At 45.5% G+C, this 11,741-nt stretch overlaps 1 protein-coding gene across 1 annotated transcript; it reads left to right on the top strand.

Annotated features, from left to right (window-relative positions):
• The first annotated feature begins 304 nt into the window (after positions 1-304).
• Positions 305-8,887, top strand: LOC119331149 (translation initiation factor eIF-2B subunit beta-like). The gene is made up of 9 exons (XM_037604326.1): positions 305-525; positions 613-767; positions 2,523-2,804; positions 3,073-3,202; positions 3,681-3,788; positions 3,882-3,984; positions 4,062-4,187; positions 5,859-6,052; positions 8,421-8,887. The coding sequence occupies exons 1-9, from the start codon at positions 473-475 to the stop codon at positions 8,509-8,511; spliced, it is 1,242 nt and encodes a 413-aa protein (XP_037460223.1). The 5' UTR covers positions 305-472; the 3' UTR covers positions 8,512-8,887.
• The last annotated feature ends 2,854 nt before the right edge of the window (positions 8,888-11,741 follow it).

Below are 11,741 nucleotides of genomic sequence, written 5' to 3' on the forward strand. Positions count from 1 at the left end.
CTGCTTTAGGCTGCGCTTGGATGCGGTGTAATCAAATACAGGCGTATTTGGTTTACACGTGTATTTTACCGGCCATCAGTAGATTTTCAGCCGAAATCAAAACAATGAACGGAGATCTGTATCTTTTCTACAGGTGTATTTTAGACGAAACGACATTCCAAACAAAGCCTTACCCTTCTTACATTCCCTCTCAAACTAAACCATCATCGCTCTCACCAGCCCTCCTCTTCTCACCGGATTTTTTAGAATTTTTTGGTACTCTTTGAATTTTAATATGGGGGTGGAGCACCGAGTAGCTCGTTTGTATTTTTCAGATTTGGTGCCTCTGTCCGCGGACGTGTCCATGTCCTTTTCTGGAGTTGCCCTAACTTCTCCTTCTCTCTCGAAACCCTAAGCCCCTTCTCCCTCCTAAGCCGCCGATCCGACCCCAAATCCGAACGCCTCTGCCTCCCGGTCCAAGCCGCACGCCACTATGCCGGACATGCAGCCGTTCATCAGCGACTTCGTCCTCAAGCTCAAGCGACGGTAAGCAGTTGCCCACGCCGACCCGATTCCGTGCCGAGTCGGCGCCACTCTGGTGTGCTCATTGTTTGTGTGTTTGTGGGTGGGCAGTAAGGTGGAGGGGTCACATGCTGTGGCCCGGCAGACGGCGGAGCTGCTGAGGTCAGTGGTGTCGCAGCACCGGATGAGCAGCACTAACCAAGCGGCGGCTCTCGCCGACGCCATCCATGCCGTCGGGGAGCATCTCATCGCAGCCAATCCCATCGGTGCGCCTAAAAGCCCTCACTCTTTTTTTTTTTCGAATTGTGGTCCCATCGCATTGCTTTTAAATTGGGATGTTATTACTTCTTTTTTCTTCTCAATTGTTTGGTCACAGTTTATTTCACTGGTGTTGGACTCGGTTCAGTGAAATGTGTTGCTGTGGTAATGAAATTTTTATGCTGTTCCAAGTGCTAACTCCATTTGCATACTTTCCGGAACAAAACATAGAAGTATACAACCCCTACAGTTAAAAACTACTCCCTCCGTCCCATAATATAAAACACTCTTATATTATTCTCCCTCCGTCCGGAAATACTTGTCCTCGAAATGGTTGTATCTAGACATATTTTGATTATAGATACACCTATTTTATTCACTTTTAGGACAAGTATTTCCGGACGGAGGAAGTAGGACGGAGGGAGCAAGTGTTGGCACTTGGCAGATAATGACCTGCCAGTCAAGATAGATAAAAACAAGCTTTCTAGAAGCTTTTTTGTTTTTATAGATAGTTTTCTAGAAGTTTGTATCAGTATGAGAGATACCAGTCAAACTGCATAGATTCTAGGTCTATCATTGCAGCGAAAGCTCACTACTTCTTCCATATCACTTAGTTCAGCTGAAGCATTTTATCAGCTTCCTCCAGGTTTAGGTCGGAAGAGATAATAACTTTTCTTGACATGTGAGATTCATTTATCTGACCTGATCATCTTGATGAAGTATAAAGAGAGTTGGTGTTGGAGTTAACCTTATTGTCTAGGTCTAGTTTCATGGTTTATTTGTGTTGCATGGTATTATTCGTAGAGTTTAATTAGTGTTAGCCAGGTTCAGGTAAATTGCATGTGTTGCGTCATGCCGCGGGCGGATCAGCAGCTGGAGAAGCACATAGATAGATTGTGCGGTGGCTGCGGCATGAGAACATCTGCAAGTCAATGGTCGAGTGCAAGCATGCATGCCCTCCTGGAGTTAGTATTATTCGTAGAGATTAATTAGTGTTAGCCAGGTTCAGGTAATTGCGTGTGTTGCGTCATGCCGCTGGCGGATCAGCAGCTGGAGAAGCACATAGGTAGAGTGTATGGTGGCTGCGGCATGAGAAACATCTTCAAGTCAATGGTCGAGTGCAAGCATGCAAGCCCTCCTGTAGTTAGTTCGTGTACGTGTGTGTTCTAGTGAACCAGGAGCAGCCCTGTGCACACAGTGAAGATGCAGCCTGGAAGTGCAAGTGCCGCGAGTGCCTCTGTTGGTTGACTAGATTGCATGGAGTTTGTCAGTGCCGGCTGCGTGCATGCTGTTTTGGCTGCGTCCTGTGGCCGTTGTGGAGATGCTGCACAAGTGTGTGTGTATGTGTGTGTGTGGCCGTTGTGGCTGGAGCTGGAGGGCTTTCCCTCCTGATAGCCCTTGTTCTGAGTGGTTAGGTTGGGTTTTGGTTGTTTTTCTGTTTTTTCACATGCACAAATGTACGCTAAGAACTAAGTGTACCCCCCTTCCGTTTCTTGTCTAATAAAAAGATACGCAGAGCTCCTGCGTCTTTGAGATTTTTTCTGTTGTTGGCACTAGCACCAGTAGAACCTACTAGTCTTGGCAGTTAGCATTTGAGCTGAGTGGCGCATGCATGTCAGAAATAAGTACAGTTTCGTCATAGCAAATTGCACCATGACTAGAGGGTGGCACTTGTTATTCAGATCTACAGTATAGTGAATAATATGTGGTGTAGGTAATTATCAGCCTTTTATCCTTATAAATTCTCTCTCTTCTTTTTGCAGAGCTCGCTGTTGGCAACACTGTGAGACGTGTTTTGCATATAATAAAAGAGGAAGATATATCTTTTACCGCAGTTGGTATTGAAGGTCTTTCTGTGACTGCTGTCAGTGACGATGAATGTGACAGTGGAAATGATGACCGTCCTACCTTATCCGCTGCTGTTCTTGCTTCCCATGCTAGAAACGCTCTTCGGGCACCTTCATTGCAGACTCTCCTGGATGATATTCCTGTGAGCACTGCACTTACACATTCTTCATCGTCAGCTGGGGATTCAGATGGGAAAAGTAAATACATGATCTCTAGAATTCTCTTTTTTATGTACACCACACTGAACAGGCATTTGTAGTTATACTTTTATGTTTGAATCATGTACTTATACCCAACCTGAACAGAGGTTCCTTTTTTCTGTTTATATTGTACTAATCATCTTGTGTTTAAGAAACTATTAACTGATTGATATACTCTCAAGTTTATCGTACCCTTTCAGGGTCTATACATTCCAATTTTTATGTTATTGTTGACACTGAATTTCTGCATGTTCCATGTAAGCAGCTGGAGATAAGAGCTTAAAAACTCGGAAACTAAAACATGATGTTATTGCTGCCATTGGTGATCTTATTGAGGAGATTGATACATGTTATGACCAGATTTCTGAGCAAGCTGTGGAACATATCCACCAAAAGTATGATCATCTTTTGTCCAACATACATGCATAAACTAATTAGTAGTCACATCTATCTTTTTCTGTGAAATTATTGAATGATGGAAAACATTTTTAACTTCTGCATATACCTGGGATTGTGGAAAAGGTTGGCATGTGTATTATGAAGAACATGTGCCCAATGTTAAATGATTAAAAATGCTCTTAACTACCTCGGTGATTACAGTACCTTCTTCTCTTACAAAAGCTTTTTTTTTTCTGCTCACAGTACCTTCTTCTCTTACAAATGTTTGTTGTTATAAACTTTAATCTACCAAAGTTCGCATCGACTTATTTACTTTCTTAGCGTTAACTTAAGCTCATAATGCTTCTCAGCCTTCATTAATCTAAAATATAGATTCGGGGTACCCTTTTTTAACAGCTAAGGACCATCCAAAACATTCTGTTCACATGATTCAAATACCAGTGGTGCCTAATCAATGCTTTTTGTTTGCCACAGTGAGGTCATCCTGACTCTAGGTCGTTCTAGAACTGTGAAAGAGTTCCTGTATGCTGCAAAGGAGAAGAAGCGATCTTTTCGTGTATTTGTTGCTGAAGGTGCTCCAAGGTTTGTGCACCTTGCCAATTGTATTGCGAACTAAGTTCTTGTATTTTGAATCTCCTTGCTTGATTCATTGTTGTTGTTCAATGCTTGAATCAGATATCAGGGACATGCTCTTGCGAAGGAGCTGGTCGAGAAAGGTGTACAGACTACTGTTATAACAGATTCAGCAGTTTTTGCTATGATCTCCCGAGTTAACATGGTATGTACGCAGGTTGATTATTGTTCTTTTAGATATATTTGTTTCTGTTACAAGATAACTCATGATTTATCTTATAGGTTATAGTTGGAGTCCATGCAATAATGGCAAACGGTGGAGTCATTGCACCAGTAGGGATGAATATGGTTGCTCTTGCTGCTCAAAGGCATGCTGTACCCTTTGTCGTGGTTGCTGGCAGTCATAAGGTCAGTTTCTGTAGGTTATGCATTTAATTTTCGTGTTTATTGCAATGTTTTCATCCTAAGCAACTAAAAAATCACATTATGAAGGCATAGTGTTTGGTCAACATACTCGTATGGTTGTTTGGGTTCTGATAAAAGTTGTGTGTGTTCTTCTGTTTTTTACCAACCTGTTCCAGTGTCCATAGACCATGGTAAGCGAAGGGGGCACAAATAAGTCACAGTGCTATACTATGTTTGCCATGTCAAAATCTTATTGCAATATTTTCATCCTAAGAGCATCTCCAGCAGATCCCCAATAAAATTCCCCCAACTACTTATTGGGGCTCCCCAATAACACTTTTTACTTTTTAGGTTGGGGATAGACGCTTTCGCAGATCTCCAATAACCCCAGCCCCAATAACCAACCTGACATATGGGACTCTCTTGTCAATCGGATACCTCTCTCTCTCTCTCTCTCTCTTCGGTGGTGGCTGTGGCATGGTGGCACTCTGGCGGCTTTCCGACGGTGGTCCGGCGGCGGCGACGTGCGGGCGTTGGCTTTTTGACGTCGCATGTGTTGGGAGAAAGCCAACTCCCCCTCCATATAGGGGGAGTTGGACTGTTTTTTTGGTGATCACCAAAGTTTTTTGGGGAAAGGGGAGCTGTTGGAGCTGTTTTTTTTGCCCAATTCCCCCAATACCAGAAAATTATTGAGGAAAGGGCAAGTGTTGGCGATATAAGCTTTCATGTTATTCTGAAGGGATAATGTTTGGTCAACGTACGCATGTGGTTGTCTGGGTTCTGATAAAAATTATGTGTTCATATACCATAGTAAATAAAAGGCAAAAGTAGGCACAAATAAGTTATGGTGTGATACTATGTTTGCCATGCCATAGAAATATCATTATAACTGTGCCTCAACCAAATATTTTCACTGCCTCAAATATTTCCTACTTCTAAACATCTGATTTGGTGGTTGTCCGTTCACTCCTTTTCCATCCTCGTTTAAAATTCAAATTTGTCAACCTTTTCGTGCCAAAGCTTATCACATCTTGAGAGCGAAGTTTACCAAGGTTCGTCTGGTCTATGGACCTTGTCCTAATTTGCCTCACATGTAATAGTAGTTCCTTTATCTGTTGTCTATAATTTGTAAATGAACGCACCAGAGTGAATATAACCTGAGTAAACATTGTTCTATATTGTTTTTTGGTTCTGTAGTGTAGCATGGGCATCTTACTAGCTCCAGTACAAAAATGTGTTGTGAACTTGGTCATTTACTCTTCCCCGCAAATATTCTGGTCATCTCAATTGTTACGATGCGACTTTGATACTGGCAGGTTCTATTGTCTTTAGTTGTGCTTATATCTCAAAATGTATGGTGCATTTCATTATGTTTGCTCTTCTTTTTTCTAGTTTAATGTATTGAGGAGGATTTTCTTAGCAGTCAACTAGACTAGACAACTGGATTTTGTGTTCTCCTGTTAACTAAGGCTTGATCTGGTGAGTAATAACCCCTGTGGCTTCTGGCAGATGACTAACTAGTATATGACTGCAAAGCTATCAGTTGAATCATCGGTAGAAGGCTTTATGCCTTACAAGCTATGAGTATTCCTTTTGTTCATAGTTTAGATGCTTAAAAGAGAAGTAGTTGTTTGCTGTTATAATGTTCATACATTAATATTCTTTACTTTACAGTTGTGTCCTTTGTATCCGCACAACCCAGAGGTTTTACTGAACGAGCTTAAATCACCATCTGATTTGCTTGACTTTGGCGAGTTCTCAAATTGCATGAACTTCAGTACTCAGGATGGTACTCCTCTTCTAAACGTTGCCAATCCAACGTTTGACTATGTGCCACCGAAGCTTGTCAGCCTTTTCATCACTGATACGTAAGTACTTTCTGCACCTATATTTGGGATCATGTAAACAACAAAGCTTGTGTCTGGTGCAGCTTTGCCTTGAGAGTTAAGTTTGGAAAAATGCACACTTAGAATAGTTTGTGCCTTGTGTTGTAGTTCCATGAGTTGTTATGTGGGGTCACGGCTGAAATTTTAAGGGGATAAGTATTCCTGGTTATCCTTAGCAGTTTAATTCTCTTGGAGATATTTCTTGGTTCTCAAGTTATTTATTTACTAAATAAAGTTTGTTAGTTCGTCTTAGCCTCCAAACTTGTAAGCTGGCTATATAATGTGTATCAATATCAATCAATAGACAAGAAGAAAAATAGTCCCACTTATCCTCCCCAAGTTTCTCCCCTTCTCGTGTTGTGTGGCAGCCTCCTCTTGGCTGGGCGTCACGCCTCATCTCTACAGGGCCATCTACCTATCATCTACCATGTTCATAACATCTTGGTACCAGATTCGGTTTGGTCATGGTCGTCGCTACTGCTGCGGATATCGATAAGATTAACACTGCCCTTATCTCCCTATGAAGCTTCTGGATGGCATGGACAAACAGATGGTGACCAGGGCAAGAAGTTTGACTCCCTGTCCGGTGATCCGCAGGACACCATCCAGTAAGTCCGTGCCCACAATCTGGCTGCCAGCAAGCTAGAGAATGGCATGGCACAAGGATCTGGCTCCACCGGCGACAAGAAGGGAGTCAATGAAGTGCTGTCCCTCTCTGAAACCAATCTCAAGGCGGCCAACAACTACCCCCCGCTTCTTCAAGGTCGAGTTTCCCATCTATGATGGGGAAGTTGACCCGCTGGTTTGGTTGAACCGCGCCGACACGCAGCGTACGGACTCCACCGACAATGTGGGCATCGCCTCCTTCCACCTGACAGGCGACAAACACTTGTGGTACCACCAGTATAAGGGCGCCCATGGATTTCAACCTGGCATCGCATTGCTGAATTGATAATATTCAGTTTGGACTGCCAGCTTGCTGCAGCGCCCTATGAGAAGTCATCTCCTTCAAGCACACAGGCACGGTGGCAGAGTACAACAAGAAGCTCAATGCCCTCTTGTGCTGAGCGCCAGAACTCCCGGAGGATCAGGTGGTTTCCGTCTACGCCACTAACCTGCAGGAATCTTTACAGCTTGACATGTAGATGTGGAGACTGGATAGCCTGCTGGACCCCATGAGTTTGGCTCGCTTGTGCAAGCGATGTGCAGTGGGCGGCCCCAACAGCCCAGCAAGTAGCACTAGGTGTTCACCAGCCATTCCCAGACCTTGGAGCTCCATCTACACCTGCAATTCCAGTAGTACCACCTCCAGGACCAGCAATAGTAGCAGCTCCAGCAGCCCACCCACAAGAAACTCTCCGTCTTATTGATCCAGATTCAGACGACGGCAAAGTAGACACTTCTATGGAGGCTGCAAGGGGCTAGCAGCAGTCCTTGGTCCAGCTCGAGGATGAGCTGTTCAAAAAGGAGGGAGCGATGTTATGTGGGGATAGATTGCACAATAAGGCCACCAAGGAGAGGGTCACGGCTGAAATTGAAGGGGATATGTATCCCTAGTTTTCCTTGGCAGTTTAGTTCTCTTAGAGATATTTCTTAATTCTCAAGTTCCACTGAAGTTTGTTAATTTGTCTTAGCCTCCAAGTTTGTAAGAGCATGCACCATGGAGGTAGCAGCAAGGTGCTGCCCCCGCACATCCACGTAGGCTTGGAGAGCTAGGGCCATTGCCCATAACCTCTCATGCTGCCTGACAGGTCCCTGCATGCGCCTTTGCTTCCCCAGTTTGCCACACCCTTTTTGTCCTTCCCTTCTCCCTCTTTCCTTTCTTTACTGAAGCAGCGGCCTCCTCTTCTAGCTAGCAGTTAGTTGCCACCATGAGGCTAGCAGTTTGCCACCATGGATTCCGAACCTAGCTGGACCTGCGGGCAGTAGGTTGGGCCTACCTATTGGTCATGCCCTAAGCTGGCTACACAATGACTAGCATATCCTCCCCAAGTTTCTCCCCTGCTCTTTTCGTGCTGGGCTGGGCGTCGCACCTCATCTGTCCAGGGCCATCTACATATCATCTACCATGTTAAAACATCCAGTGTGATGAAACCATTACTATCTTGATATCCATTGGTATAGAGCTTATGCATGAAATCACATTCTATCAAGTGAAACTTTATGGGTAAAAACTAGTACAAACTACGATTTATAATTGATATAAGTAGCAGTGAAGCCTAGCACAGTTGGGAACTAAATAAGATACATTGTTTTAAAACAAAAACCTGGACTGATTTATACATATGCCATCCATTTTTTTTCCTTTTTACTATGCCCTTTGTAACACTTACCAATCATTACCAAACAGTGGCGGGCACAGTCCATCATATATGTACCGGCTTATTTCGGAGTACTACTCAGCTGATGATTTGGTCGTACGGCGGAAGTCAACATCTTAAAAGAACACAAGGCACGGTGGACTACTCATGTGTTACCATTATTTATATGAAGATAATGTGGGGTCTTGTTGAAGCCCAAATGATGTTGCCACAACCATTGCAGTTCTTCCTTTTGCCTGTATGTAGGGTTGGACGGGGCTGCTCTCTTCAGTGTAATAGGCTGTTGCCCCCTGGAAGTTCAGTTGTGTAACATCATGCTCCTTGCGATAATTTAATTTTGTGGCTTCTTTTTCTGTGTAAACGGCTGAGGCAATGAGCGCCAAGCGCAACCGTTTGATCTATATGAATTGGATTAACTGTAGAAGCTAGATACAGTATGTGACGCAGAATGCTGTGTTACAGTTTGAAGGAAAGAGTAGAGGGCTGGTTTAGCACAGATTTTGAATGCTCTGAGTCCAAAATATTAAACTTTGGCATAGTGTCTGTCGTTAGAAATTCAAACTGTTCATGAAATTACATTACAAAACTCATTGTCAAGTCTGCAATGTGTTACTCGTATATAAGCTGGCACCGGTAAGTGGCCATCGAAACATTTACAGAACTTTGTATAAAATGGATAAAATGTTTAGAATGGTTGTAGGATTTAGGGGAAGCCATTCCTCACACTGTGCATCTTGTTTTACGTCAAGATCATTTATGCACATGTTTTTCAGTGTCTCACCGGATGTCCAGTTCCTCAACTGGTACCGGATGATCGGCGCTGTCTGAAAATCTGACGTCTGGTCGCTCCAGTGCCACCTGATGTACGGTATCCACGGACGTCTGGTAAAACCATCCAGAGCCAAACTCAGCGGATTTCTGGTCCTCATCGGAAATCCGGCTTGATCCATCCAGTACCGTTTTACGATCCTCATCGGACGTCCGATGCTCCTTGAAACATCGAATATCCGGCCAGTGTCTGGTACTTTGGGCTCTTAGCCATTCTTAGATATACACCTGCCCTCTGACCTGCTTCAGCCACCGGATGTTCAGTGTCTCGTTTGCCACCAGACGTCCGGTAACCCACCGGTCGTCCAACACTGCTTTGTCCAACGACCACATTTGCTCTTGTGCTATATATATACCCCTTTCCCACTCCGGAGAGGGTTGACCACTCCATTCCAAATATCCCAAGAACCCTAGAAGTGCTCCCTCTCACCCTTCCACACCAAATCCTAGATTGTGGAAGGGTTTGTGAGAGTTCTTGAGAGTTGTTCCAGTCAAGTGATAGATTTACTCCCTCTCCTCGTGACCGAAGCAAATCATGATTTAAGCAAGTTTTGAGTTTTTCCCTTTGATGTTGTTACTTTTGGAGGTTGGAGACTCCTGGGTAGGAGTTCTTCGGAGAGGAACCGTTCATTGTGATTACCCCCCAAAAATTTATGGAGGTTTGGAGACCACCTTAAGGTCTATCATTAGTGGTTGAGAGACGCCTTTGTGGTGTTGTCTCAAGGGGAGAATAGGGTGAGCCTTTGTGGTAACATCTGCCCTCCAACGATGGCTAGCTTCCCTCCAAAGAAGTGAACATCGACATACATCCTTGTCTCCCGGATTGCGGTTATCCCTAACCCTAACTATCTGCTTGTGGTTATTTGTCTCTTGTCTTTACTTTACATATTATTGTGCTTCCTTACCTTGCTACTTGGTGTTGTTGAATATATTGTTTAACACTAGATTTGCCTTAGCAATTGTTAGGCTCACTTTCATATTCCGCTTTATTTTCTAAAATTGCTAGTAACAATTAAATTTGCATTTGTACCAATTTACCCCCTCTAGGTCCATCTCGACCCTTCACCTGTGTCGACTTCGTTCGGCACGGCGGCGGCGACGCCTTGCGGTGTCGTATCCCTCATTGGAGGCGTCGTCGTGTCATGCTCCTATCCTTGCCTATCATGTATGCTTTTTGGAATCGCAAGATCTAGCTCTTGGATCAGACGTCGGCGGTGCCCTGGCGCTGTAACCACCATGGTGGTGCCATCTCGGAGTTGTTGATCTCTGCTGGTCGTTGGAGGTCTCGGGGTGGTGATTGGCTGGTTGAGGATTGTGGTTGTGAGTTGGTGTGGCCGGTGGTGGTGGTAAGGCCGGCTTGGGGTCGACGGTGGTTGTCTGGTGGTGTTCACGGTTGTGCCTTTGGCGGCGCAGAGCGGCCATCTATTTCCCCTCACGAAGGTATCTCGCCCCTGTTGTTGTGCATGCTGAAGACCCTCTGGTGACTGCTGTTGTATTGTGGCAAGCTTCGGGTTCTTGGTGATGTGTTGGCTCATCTTTGCTCAGGCGGAGCTCCCAGTCAAGGTTCGAAGAACCGGACTAAGGGTTTCCCCCGGTGCTCGAAGAAGGACACGGATAAAGGCCATGACACTGCCTCCAAGAAGGGAAACAACACCCACGGGTGCCGCCGCTGCCAACGTCGGCGAGCCGAGCAGGGATTTCGCCATGGCTTGAGTCTGAGCAATCCCATTGCAGCAGATCAGGGTGGAGATGGGAAAGTCGCTTATTTGGTCGAGATCGCCACCTCAGGAGGAGGTGGGTGGGGTTGCACCTGCCGTCGATGGGTGGCACCAGGCGACGCCAAAAAAACGCAAGCTGTAGGATTGGAACGTTGTGGAGGTGGAAGGGGTCGGAGGGCGGCATGACAGAAAGAGCCAACTAGGGGGGAGGGATGGCAAGCGATGCCACTGGCAAGAGCCGGAAAGGAGCGCATACTCCAAGCTGCCGGGGATGGAGCCCCCGGGGCGCCGACGAGCCGAAGACTGGAGAGGACGCAGCAGTCGGAGCGCCGGGACCGAAACCACGCCGATAGAGGACGCTAGCAGGCTATGGACACTAGAGAACGCAGGTCCATGGCCGCCAGAACCGGAGCGATGCCGTCAAAGGGTGCACCGCAAGGCCTCAACCGCATGTCAAAGGAAGATGAGCCAAAGTCTAAGAGATGACTCTTGGCTTTATCTGCTTTCGAGCAATATATATATTCAGCCTGCGCTGCCTTGACGAGGCCGAGCCACTGGAGATGGCTCCTCGATGAGGAGCAGTCTGGTCCCGGTGGACATGTCATTTTGGTGAACCATCAGTCCTGCAAACATCCACGATCGACTATAAGAAAGCCCTTCCAGGACGAGGACAAGGTCGAGCGGAACAAGGTGGGGTAGAGAAGTCCCCGCCGCCTGAGCCTTGCGCATACACAACCTTAGATATAAGAGGAGAAAAATTCACTACAGGTCCATTTACTTGCGCTGGCGTTAGCTTTAGTCCAT

This window comes from Triticum dicoccoides, chromosome 1B (genome assembly GCF_002162155.2).
Source record: "Triticum dicoccoides isolate Atlit2015 ecotype Zavitan chromosome 1B, WEW_v2.0, whole genome shotgun sequence".
Classification (NCBI taxonomy): domain Eukaryota; kingdom Viridiplantae; phylum Streptophyta; class Magnoliopsida; order Poales; family Poaceae; genus Triticum; species Triticum dicoccoides.

Bases quoted from the DNA above. Each gene is read 5' to 3' on its own strand.
- LOC119331149 (XM_037604326.1), top strand. From the start codon at position 473: ATGCCGGACATGCAGCCGTTCATCAGCGACTTCGTCCTCAAGCTCAAG. The intron at 3,985-4,061 runs GTATGTACGCAG...TTTATCTTATAG, and splicing joins TGATCTCCCGAGTTAACATG to GTTATAGTTGGAGTCCATGC. The intron at 6,053-8,420 runs GTAAGTACTTTC...ATTACCAAACAG, and splicing joins AGCCTTTTCATCACTGATAC to TGGCGGGCACAGTCCATCAT.